The 11,719-nt window shown below is 50.8% G+C and overlaps 1 protein-coding gene across 18 annotated transcripts in view; it reads left to right on the top strand.

The window, feature by feature from the left end:
- Positions 1-8,413: 8,413 nt before the first annotated feature.
- Positions 8,414-11,719, top strand: part of CAMK2G (calcium/calmodulin dependent protein kinase II gamma) — a 54,307-nt gene continuing 51,001 nt past the window's right edge. For 15 of the 18 annotated variants that reach the window (XM_082406678.1, XM_082406667.1, XM_082406679.1 and 12 more), the window contains exons 1-2: positions 8,414-8,598; positions 9,973-10,067. In XM_082406678.1, the coding sequence (XP_082262804.1) occupies positions 8,534-8,598; positions 9,973-10,067 (160 nt within the window). In that variant the 5' untranslated portion in view covers positions 8,414-8,533. The remainder of the gene's footprint in view (positions 8,599-9,972; positions 10,068-11,719) is intronic. The other 3 variants (XM_082406674.1, XM_082406670.1, XM_082406673.1) reach the window with 2 other exon arrangements.

Here is an 11,719-nt window from a genome sequence, read left to right as displayed (position 1 = left end):
GGTGGAGGTCCAGCTTCCCCACCTCTTTGCCCCCAGGATCTCCAGGTTCTCCATCCTTGGACCCAGGGTCAAGAGCGTACAAGATGGCACCACTAGCAAGTTAATGGACCATATCAGAACCATAGACCAGCCATGCAACAGACCAATTCATTAAAAAACACCCATTATGTACAGTACAGAGCACCCTGATAAAAGCATGAGGAGAGAGGAGAGGGAGATAAAAGAAAAATACAAGGGTTCTGCCCTTATGAAACCTATGATCTAACTACGAAGGCAAAACTAAAATTTTTTAAAAGCAAACAGCGAGCCTGTCATCAGGTGCCAAACATTTCAAGAGCTGAGTTCAGAGGATCAGTGCAAACTCTCTTGCCTAACTTTTCTCATCTGTAAAATGGGGATAATAAAATTCACCTTGCAGGGTTATATGAAGATTAAAATAAGGTGATGGGGAAGAAGAAATATGACACTATTGTTGTTGTTATTCAAGTAAGTTCATCATAAAAAATTTAGAAAGCACATTTAAGGAGAAATGTTCACAGTAATACCACTATCAGAGATAAGTACTATTAATCTAACAATGTACATTCTTAAGCATGTTGAGCATGTCTGCAGAAGCAGGGGCATTCTGGGAGCGGTACGAAATCACAAGATAACATAGAATTACAGAGGGTCTAGAAAGTTATACATGAGCATTCATACTTAATTTTTTTTTTTTTAAGTTTGTGGCTTTTTTTTTTTTTTTTGGCTGCCTTGGGTCTTCGTTTCTGCGTGCAGGCTTTCTCTAGTAACAGCGAGCAGGGGCTACTTTTCATTGCAGAGCGCAGGCTTCTCACTGTGGCAGCTTCTCTTGTTGAGGAGCACAGGCTCTAGGCGCCCAGGCTTCAGTAGTTGCAGCATGCGGGCTCAGTAGTTGCGGCACGTGGGCTCTAGAGCGCACGGGCTTCAGTAGTTGCAGCACACAGGCTCAGTAGTTGTGGCACACGGGCTTAGTTGCTCCGCAGCATGTAGGATCTTCCCAGACCAGAGATCGAACCCGTGTTCCCTGCATTGGCAGGCGGATTCTTAACCACTGCACCACCAGGGAAGTCCCATACTTAATTATGAAGGAAACAACATTTCAGCAAAGATGTGACCTACTTAAAATAATATTATTTCCTGCAGATCTCTGCGTATATGTTGGGCTTAGCAGAGGGTCCTTCCCTGACCACCCTGCATTAAATAGCACCTCCAACCCCTTTCCCTGCTTTAACTTTCCTCATAGCACTTAGCACTCGCTGATGTATTAAATATTTGTTTGTTTATAGTGTTCCCCTTTCACTAGAAGTAGGCTTCCTGAGGGCAGGGACAGCATGTATTTCATCCACTGCCCCACCCCCAGCACTGAGACAGTGCCCTAAAAAGAGTAGGTGTTTAATATTTCATGAAAGGAAGGAAGGAAGGGAGAGAGGGAGGGAGGGAGGAAGGGGGAAAGAAAGAAAAAAAGAAAGAAGAAAGAAAGGAAGAGAAATATAAAATGTAGTTGGTAAAGTTAGGTTGGCTACTGCAGTAACTCTGGAGGGTGAGGTAGACCTAGTTTAGGATGGTGGGAGGGAAATAGAAAAGAAGAAATGGATACAAAGATATTTAAAGGGAAAAATTTACTGGTGTCAGTTCTTGATGATACACAGGATGATAATAATAACAGCTACCATTTATCTAGCATCAGACATTGAGCCATTCACCAACACATATTATTATTAAATTATTATAACAACCCTACAGCAAAGTTATGACATCTTTATTTTCCTGATGAGGAACACAGAGCTCAGAGAGTTTAAGTAACTTGCCAACGTCACATAACTAGTAAGTGGCAGAATTCAAACTCAGCTCTGCCCCCTAAGTGAGGTGAGGGATGAGTCAAAGTTGACTCCAAGATTCTGAACATAGGTCATTAGCAAGATAGTCAAGTCACCGTCAGAGCTGAAAAAAACTGAAGAAACCTGGTCAAGGGTGGCAAAGGAATAATAATTATTGTTAATATTGGGTTGGCCAAAAAGTTCGTTTGGGCTTTCTCTAGTTGCGATGAGCAGGGGCTACTCTTTGTTGTGGTGCATGGGTTTCTCATTGCGGAGGCTTCTCTTTGTTTCGGAGCATGGGCTCTAGGTGTGTGGGCTTCAGTAGTTGTGGCTTGCGGACTCTAGAGTGCAGGCTCAGTAGTTGTGGCACACAGGCTTAGTTGCTCCGCGGCATGCGGGATCTTCCAGGACCAGGGCTCGAACCCATGTCCCCTGCATTGACAGGCAGATTCTTAACCACTGTGCCACCAGGGAAGCTCCCCCCACCCCCCGTTTCTTGTTATAGAAAAAGTTTTAGTCTCCTAGGTCTTCCCCAAGTTCCAAAAAGCAGATTCAAGTAGTTAATGATTAGAATAATCACAGGACTCCTGGTTCCTCCTAAAGGGATATAGATAACAATCTGATGCATATCTTTGAGTTGTTCTGCTGAAACTAAGATGCCCCCACCCCGACCCAGGTACAGGATGGTGACTATATTCTGACCACAAGCACTAGAACCCAGACTGGTTGGAACCAGAAGGTTGATGATTGAGATTCCCAAAACATCATCACCAACCAATTAGAAGAAAATCCTTGAGCTGATCATGCACCCTGCAACCCTCACCCCTAATGTTGCATTTTAAAACCCTTCCCTGAAAGCCATCGAGGAGTTCAGGTCTTTTGAGCACAAGTTGTGTGATCTCCTTGCTTGGTGCCCTGAAATAAATGCTGTACTATCCTTCACCACAACTCAGTGTCAGTAAATTGGCTTTGTAACAAGCAGAGCAACAAACAACATTGGCTATTTCTGCAAGAATCCCTCTGCACACCACCCCCAGAGCCCCTAGAGTGCTGAGAGTTCATCCTGTGCCCATCTCCACCACCCTTCTTTATGGTATCCAAGGAACAGCATCATTTCTGGCTTCAGGCCCAGATTTATGTCCACCCTTGATCAAGGTATCTTCTCACATTGAGCTGGGGTTTCCAGTCTTGTGCTTCTGTGAGGACAGAGGCAGCCTGCCCTTGTGGAAGAAGCACTAGGGTGGTTATACCAGGACAATGGTGTTTATTAGGGCTCTAGGTCCTGTTCTCCTCCTGCTTCCCCACTTGCCCACTCTGCTCTCACCACACCAGCATTCTTTCCACCCCTCAGATATTTTTATCTCAGGCCGTTGCTGCTCTTCCTTCTCTGAGGAATGCTCTTGTCCCAGATCTTCAAATGACCACCTCTTTACCATCATTTAGCTCTCCCTTAAAAATCACTTTGTGAGGGCAGCCAGGTCTGAGAACTTCAGCTAAAGTGGTTCTCTATTCCCTCCCCATTCCTCGCTCTCTGCCTCATTGCTTTATTTTATTTTCTCTGTAGAACTTACTCCAGTCTAAAATGACCTCTTTCTAGTTTCATCACCTGCCTACAAGAATGTAAGTTCCCTGAGGGCAGGAATTTTGTCATATTGTTGGCTTCTATTTCCCAAGTGACTGAAACAGAGGAGGTGCTTAATAAAATGAAGAAATGAATGAATGGATGAGTGTCCCCTCTGAGCTAGTCCCTGGATTCAGGACTAGGGATGCACTGGGATAAATGTGAGTTGGGTTTAAGATTCCAATCTAGATCTTATTGGTGTTATGAGTACAAAGGAATTGAACCCCCATGCCATTTACTCCCCCAAATCTATTCATTTCCCTTCAATCACATTATCCCAGCTCTACCACAGAGTAGCTATTTGCCCTTAGGCAAGCTGCTTTACCTTTCTAAACTTAGTTTCCACTTCCGTAAACTGGGGCTGATGGCTCCTACACCCACAGGGTGGTGATGAGAGTTAAATGAAATAGCTTATGTTGAGTGCTTAGTGCCTGCACCCTGCGTGTAGCAAGCTCTCCCTAAATGTTAGCTACAATTGTGATTTTTATTATCTTCTCTGCCTTTCCTGTCTCTCCCTCTAAGCACCCTGTGCACCTCAGGTCTGCCCACCAGGGGGCCCCACATGCTGCTGTTCATGCCCAGGCCATGCCTGCTGGTGCAGGACCTGCACCTCACCTCAGCTCCTCCCTTTTACCTCTGATGACAGCTCTGTCACCTCTCCACCAGTGCTCCCTCTTCATCCCAAATAACTCAACTCCTTGCCCCAATACTTCATGCATTCCACAAATACCTATTGAGCACCTACTATATGCCAGGCTTTGTGTTAGGTGTTGAGGATATAAATTGAAAGATCTGGTACCCTCTGTCTTCAAGGAGCACACAGTCTATAGGGGAATGGTGGAGGGCCCGAGAGGCCGAGGGAGCCCTGACCTGGATTTGCAGGGTCAGAAGGCAGGAATCAGTCTGCCCTTCAGAACCAGCCCTCTAGCTGCAAAATGGAAGGGAGTTCCTCCCTGCCAGCCCCTCAGCCCCTCACTCCAATCATTTTGGCTTCTCACAACTCACCTGAAACTCATTCCTACAACACACCTGAAATTCTGAGCTCAGCTCATTCCCTGCATCTCAGACCCTATTACAAACACCTCGTTTCCTCACACCAAATGCTTTAGTCCTCACTCCAAATATTCTCAGCCTCTCACCCCAAAATCTCAGAGCCCTTGGAGAAAGGCCATTGACCTCATCACCCCTAATTCTCCAAAACTAGCCATAGAATCCTAGAGTTGGAGGGGACCTCAGAAGCCACTTATCCAGTGGGTTTCAAACTTCTTTCAGATACTTTTTTTAGCCAGGGACTCTTTTTTTTCAACAAAATCTTATGTGGAACCCCGGTATATTAAGCAGCTGCTGGGGCTTGACCATGTAACCCATAGGGTTCTGTGGATTTAAAGTATGGATTTAAAAACCCCTTGCAGGGGCTTCCCTGGTGGCGCAGTGGTTGAGAATCTGCCTGCCAATGCAGGGCACACGGGTTTGAGCCCTGGTCTGGGAAGATCCCACATGCCGCGGAGCAACTGGGCCCGTGAGCCACGATTGCTGAGCCTGCGCGTCTGGAGCCTGTGCTCCACAACAAAAGAGGCCGCGACGGTGAGAGGCCTGCGCACCGCAATGAAGAGTGGCCCCCGCTTGCCACAACTAGAGAAAGCCCTCGCACAGAAACGACCCAACACAGCCAAAAATAAATAAATAAATTAATTTAAAAAAAAAAAAAAAAAAAAAACCCTTGCAGTACAAGACTGAATTCTCTTCAAATTTATTTTACAACATCCCATAACAAGCAGGTACCTATTCTTTGTTTCCAAGAGTGTCATCCCTCTTGCATTTAAATACCTCACTTTCATGCCCATCAACAAAGGACTGGTTTAAGAAGATGTGGTATATATATATAATGCAATATTATTCAGTCTTAAAAAAGAATGAAATATTGCCATTTGCAGCAACATGGATGGACCTAGAGATTATCATACTAAGTGAAGCAAGTCAGACAAAGACAAATATCATATGATATCACTTATATGTGGAATCTAAAAAATAATACAAATGAATTTATTGACAAAACAGAAACAGCCTCACAGACATAGAAAACAAACTTATGGTTACCAAAGGGGAAAAGGAGGGGGGAAGGGGTAAATTAGGAGTATGGGATTAACAGATACAAACTATGATACATAAAATAGATAAGCAACAAGGATTTACTGCATAGCACAGGGAACTATATTCAATATCTTATAATAACCTATAATGGAAAATAATCTGAAAATATATACAAATACATAACTGAATCACTTTGCTGTACACCTGAAACTAACATAATATTGTGTCAACTATACTTCAATAAAAAGAAAGCCTCACTTTCAACTGCCCCATTTTCCTCAACTCTGAAGAGTAAGTAACTTTATACTCTAAAATTGCATTCCAAAATTAGGAAGGGAAGCTTCTCTCATTCAAGGAGAAGTGTAATTTTCAGAGACTTCAAAGAGAAAGATCAGCAGAATGACAGAGGGTCCACCTAGTGGAGCTCCTCTGGTGATTATCAGGAAATCCATTTCCTGTGTAATCCCTGTTCCCTGCTCTGTGGGCACGGCCTGAGTGCTGGTGCTGCCCAGGGGACCGGCTGCAATGGAACATAGCCACTCTTGGACCCCATGAGGTTGCCATAGATACATAGATGTGCAGGGAGCTGGCAAACTCGTTATTGTTTATAAGTATCTTCCCTCTAATTGCCATGGGGTAGCTGGAGCTTGTATGGGTGCTACAGCAATGGGGATCAAGCAGTGTGCGTTCCAGGGTGTGTTTGTGTGTGCACACAAAGGTGTCTAGGCTCCAATGGCCACTGCGGCCACGTCAGAGAGGCTACTGATAGTAGTGAGGGAGGGAGGGAGAAATGAGGTAGTAGAACCCTCACCCTCTCCCAGGAACAGGTCAGGTTTGTAGTCCTGTTTTTCTGTTTTCCCTTGGGATACCCTAGGGGCCTCCGTGACAGCCCTGGTCTGTGCTTGTTCTGATGTCTCTCCATCTTCTCACTCCGCCTTACATCAATGAATATAAAGTTTCAGCATCTGGAGGTCGGGAACCAAGTTGCCTTGAGGGCTCAGGAATGACACACTGATGATTAATATGCAAGCCTTGTTACTAGAGTGCATCACTTCTGCCTTTAAGGTGGATGATCTACTGTCATCCACGTGTATACAGTCTCATTGCCCTGCCCCACACTGGGACTTGGAACCAGACTCTTACCCCGGTACTTCGAGATAGGAAGTGGCCTTACTCCCCAGCGCCTTACTTCCTGTTGCCCTGAGGAGGGGTGGGGCATGATATTCTGTGACCTCAACCCTTCCCTTCTGCCCTCTGCCCTCCTCCCAGGCAATCTATTAATGCTTTTCCTCTCCTAGTCCCTTAATCACCCCCACTGGGCAGTCTGGTTCTCAAACCAGCTCCATGGGCTGTTGGGTAAGGAAAGGAGAGGAACCCTCCCTGGGAGCTTTGCTCCACCCACCCCCTCAGGGAGGTGGTCTGGGAGGCTGGGACGCCTCTCAGCCTCTCAGCTGCCTTCTCCGGGCGAGCCAGCCTGCTGACAATGGAGGCCCAACTCCCAGTGTGCGTCCTGCTGTAATCAAGACTGAGCTGCAGCAGTTGGCTGAGCTCCGCCCTGCCCAGGAGGGGCTGGCCTCTGACTTGGGGTACAGCTGCCCGGGCAGGTCAGGAACCTGGCCAGCCTGTTTCTCCTCCGCCGAGACAGTTGTGTGCCTCCGTCCTACCATCCTCTGACAGTGGAGACAGGAGCCAGGGCCCCAAGGAGTCCCTTCATTCCACAGATATTTACTAAGTGGGGCTGAGTAAAGAGTGGTGAACAAAGGAGGCAGAAGCCCTGCCCTGTTACAATTTAGTGGGAAGGCAAATATTAAACAGATAGCTAACACTCTTCTACTTAGGTACCAGGTACTGTTCTAAGTGCTCTACGTGGTTTAGTCCATTTAATACTCAAAACTCTGTGAGGTAGTTACTATTACTCTTCCCAGTTTTCAGATAAGGTAACTGAAGCACAGACAAACTAAGAGATTTGCCGATGTCACACAGCTGGTCAGTGAGTTGCCCAGAAATCCAAGTCAGGCAGTCTGACCCCGATCTCACTCTTAAGACAGCCATGCTCTTGCTCTACTGCCTCTTATACCAGTAAACATATCATTACACAATGTGATGAGTGCCATAAAATAAAATAAAGGGTGCCTGCAAGAAAATGGGGCTATTTTTTTCTTCCTTCCACTTGCTCTTCTAGCCCACACCACACAAAGCCTTTTCTAAATGGTTCCCATTTCATCCCTTTCTTTGCTGGCCGGAGAGAGAACATTCTCTCATCTCTAAGGTTGGAGTGCAGGAAGGCAGAGTTCCACCTGCATCCTTCGTCCTGGCCTGGTCTCCCTGAACAAACCGTGCCTGAAGGGTTTTATCTAATAATGGCCCTGATGCTTACACAAGTCTAGACTGTCAGCTTCCCGAGGGAAGGCTGCTGAGGGCTGGCTCTGCACAGACTGGGGGCGTCTCCCGAGTGTGCAGTGTGACACGGGCTTTTTGACCTTGGCCCTCTCTCCACATCGTGTGCGCCGGACTCGAGTGTGGAGCTTCACCAGAAAACTCGGTGGTCCAGACCCCTACACACTCCCAACACACACACACACTCGCACGCACGTTCTGAGCACTTGTAGGGTCCGCCCTGAGACAAGCCCACAGGTCGCGAACCTTTCAGCTCCCTCCAGGCGGCCCGGGGCTGAGACCACCCCCCGACACACACTCACCCTTCCCTCCCCCGCGCGCTCGACCCAGCCCAGGCGGCTCCCTGGGCGGGGCGGGGCCGGCGGCGGGAGGCCCGTCCCCGGGGGCGGGCCGGGGGCCGCCGGCGGGGCTGGGGGCGGGGCTGGCGGGCGGCGCGGGGGTGTCCCTCCCTCCCTCGCTCTCCCCGGTAAAGTCTCGCGGTGCTGCCGGGCTCAGCCCCGTCTCCTCCTCTTGCTCCCTCGGCCGGGCGGTGGTGACTGTGCACCGACGTCGGCGCGGGCTGCACCGCCGCGTCCGCCCGCCCGCCAGTATGGCCACCACCGCCACCTGCACCCGCTTCACCGACGACTACCAGCTCTTCGAGGAGCTCGGCAAGTACGGCTCGCCCGCCGCCCGCCGGGGCTCCCCCACCCTGCCCCCGCCGCCCGGGCGCTATGCGGCTCGTCGCCCCGCCCCCCGGCCCTGCACCAGCCGCTGCAGCGCCCCCTCGGCCCGCCCCACCCCCAGCCTTTCCCGCCAGCCGCCTCCGGGGGCCCCGTCGCCCCCAGCTCCCTGCCCCTCAGCGCCCTCCGCACCCTGCAGCAGCTGCCCGAGCTGCTGCACCCCGCGCTGCCGCGGGGACTGCAACCCCTGAAGAGCTCCTGGGCGCCCCCCAGCCCCGCCCCTCCTGCAGCCTTCAGGCGCCCCCCATCCCGACCCCACCTGCCCGCTGCCTCCTTCCCACTCAGTTCAGGAGCTCATTCAGCATCCCGTCCTATGTCCCACGCGGCTGGCACTCAGGACCCTCCCCGGCCCTGCAGCTCCAACCCCGCTGCGGTCCCCGGGTGTGGGGGGATGTTTGGTACCCGGCCCCGCCCCCGGCTAGTGCAGCTTCCAGGATCCCAGCCCCGCTGCTGGGCAGTGCTGCAGCACCCCCGTCCCCTCCCCCCATCCCTGCAGCGGTCCCGGGAGCCGCGCGCCGCAGCCGCAGCATCCCCCTCCCCTCCGCACTAAGCAGGCCGCTGCAGCAGCCCCAGCCCCCCCACCCCCACCCCCACCCGCGGCGGCGAGCCCGGCCACTGCAGCCCCCGCCCTGCCCGCCCCCCTAGATGTTTCCAGAGCTGGAGAGTGCGAGCTCCCGTGGGGGACTGGGCGGGGGGGTGGGGTGGTGGGGGGGTGCGGACGTAGAGGGAAATATCATGGGAAAGGGGAGCTGTTGATGTCTGAGACCCACAACTGGATCCTCTCTTTCCTTGCTGTCAGTTGAGCCAGGTTGCAGTGGGATGAAGCCGGGTGAGGGGGATTTGAGCCTCACTTTCCTCACCTTCCCCCGTGGTTGAGGGAGATTTCTCTCTCAGGGGATTATACCCTCCTTCTAATCTCTCCTCCTACCCCCAACTATTCCTGCTGAGAAAAGGGCAGGGTCTCTTGCCTTCTCCGGGTCCTCTAGGCCTGGACTGCAGGGCTGTCCGTGAGATGCAGCAGGTGTGTGTTTTAAGCATCTGCCACCAGCTTGACGCACAGCCTGAGGTTAGGGCTGTTGCTTTGCCCAGAACTAGATGTGGGTGTGGGAGTACGGTGGTCCTCCACCCACATCTGTTGAGTGTCCTGCCGAGGCCACATCCTTCGGCCCCATGTTGGATGGTGATAGGTACTACGCTGGTGTGTGTGTGTGATTTTGACTGAAGGTCTAGTGATGGGAGCATCACTGTCCTCAGACCTGAAGTGTGTTTGCTCCGTTTCCCAGTTCTTTCCCCCTTCTCCCTCCAGGGGTGCTTTCTCTGTGGTCCGCAGGTGTGTGAAGAAAACCTCCACGCAGGAGTATGCAGCCAAAATCATCAATACCAAGAAGTTATCTGCCCGGGGTGAGTATTCCCCATCTTGGTCTCTCCCAAGGGTGCCTCCAAGGGCTATGGATTCTTCTGCTCCAGGAGTTGGGGATTGTGCGTTTTAGCACTTGGAGAAGCATTGGGATTTCAGGGTGGGTGGACTTTGAAACCAGGCAAGGAATTGTATGGGGAACAGGTAGAAAAGAATGAAGATGTAAGAGATGTAGGTTGCTGCTGGGAGGAGTAGTCTGTGAAGGCTCAAGGGAGTTTGGTTTTTATGGAGGTGGAGGATATGGGGAGTGGTGGGTGGCTAGCTCTTCATTTGGGTCATTTGGAGTCTGTGTTTGGGGCAGTGGTAACCACTCCAGGGCTGTCCGAGTCCCTGTGCCCCAGTGGGGACTTAAGATGAAAATGCAGTAAGTGAACAGCTCTGACAAATCCAGCCTCCCCCTGCCCAGCAGGCGGCAGAACAGACTCCCAAGGGAAGGAAATCTGTAAACATCAGGGGAGGCTGCTACTGGCGAGGGCTTCTCAGGAACAAATCCTGCCAGATGAACTTGATTGCTTTTTTGATCAAATTACAAAGTTGGTGGTGCAGCAACAGCAGATGCAGTCTGTCCTGGGTGGAGGCTGATGCCTCATGGTCTGGAAATCTCAATGGCCTGGTCGGAGTGGGAGCAGCTTGGCCTCGGGATCTGAGAATTGTGAAGACCCAGGACTGGGGGCCTAACTTGTGAGATCCTTCCAAGTACCTGAGGCCAGGAGGGTCAGGCCCTGTCTCTCACACCTTGAATCTACACTCCCTGCACCTTGTATTGGGTGCTTGCCAAACTCACCTCATCTGATAGGTATAGACCCAACAATGTGTGAAGTGCTTTGTGAACAGGTGTGGTGAGTATGGAGGTATGTGGATGGGTCAGGTCATCGAGAGCTGCAGGGTGTAGCACCAAGACAAAGGTTATGAGACTCATAGAAAGGAATTAAGACTAGGCAATAGGATGCGATAAATATATTAGGAGCCAGGACAGATGCCCTGGAGAAGATGTGGGCCATGGCTAGTAATGACCTGGGCGTCTCTGGGGTAAGAGATGTAATAGATGTCCCTAAGCATTGGAGAAGCTATAAAATGACAGTGGGCTTCTGTCATGTCAGTTATTCTGGGACCTGTTTAGCAGGGCTGTGTCTGCCTCCTGGCTGGGAGGGCCTCTCTCCATCCCCACAAGCAGGGATTGTCTTGCTGTCTCCCTCCCAGCCCCTGTCTCTTGCTGTTCCTCTACATTGGCTATTAAGTTGACTTATTTGTTTGTTTTCTTTCTCTCTGGGTACCTTGAGTCGGAGGCAGGCGATGGTTGCCATAGAGATATGTGGGCAGTCAGATGCCCTCCTTCCATGGGGAGGCGGGACAATGCGGTGGGCTGGACTCTTTGGCAGACATCCTCTGGCCAAGGATGCAGGGCGCAGGCAGGGATGACGGTTTGAGAATGGATACCTCCCCGTGCCCACACAGCATAGCCCTGGTGCATCAGAAATGGGGCTGGTGTCTGGTGTCTCCAGTTAATGATGCAATGCTTTGCTTTCCTCATCGCACCACTGTCCTCTGACCCAGGGGTGAGGGAGGGAGAGAGAGAGACAGCTGGGAGCTGAACTCTGGGATGAGGGTAGCTGGTGTGGTGACTTTGTGGAGCTGC

The sequence above is a fragment of the Balaenoptera borealis genome (assembly GCF_965194805.1).
Source record: "Balaenoptera borealis genome assembly, chromosome: 10".
In the NCBI taxonomy this organism is placed as follows: Eukaryota; Metazoa; Chordata; class Mammalia; order Artiodactyla; family Balaenopteridae; genus Balaenoptera; species Balaenoptera borealis.
This window is presented reverse-complemented; position numbering and strand designations above follow the sequence as displayed.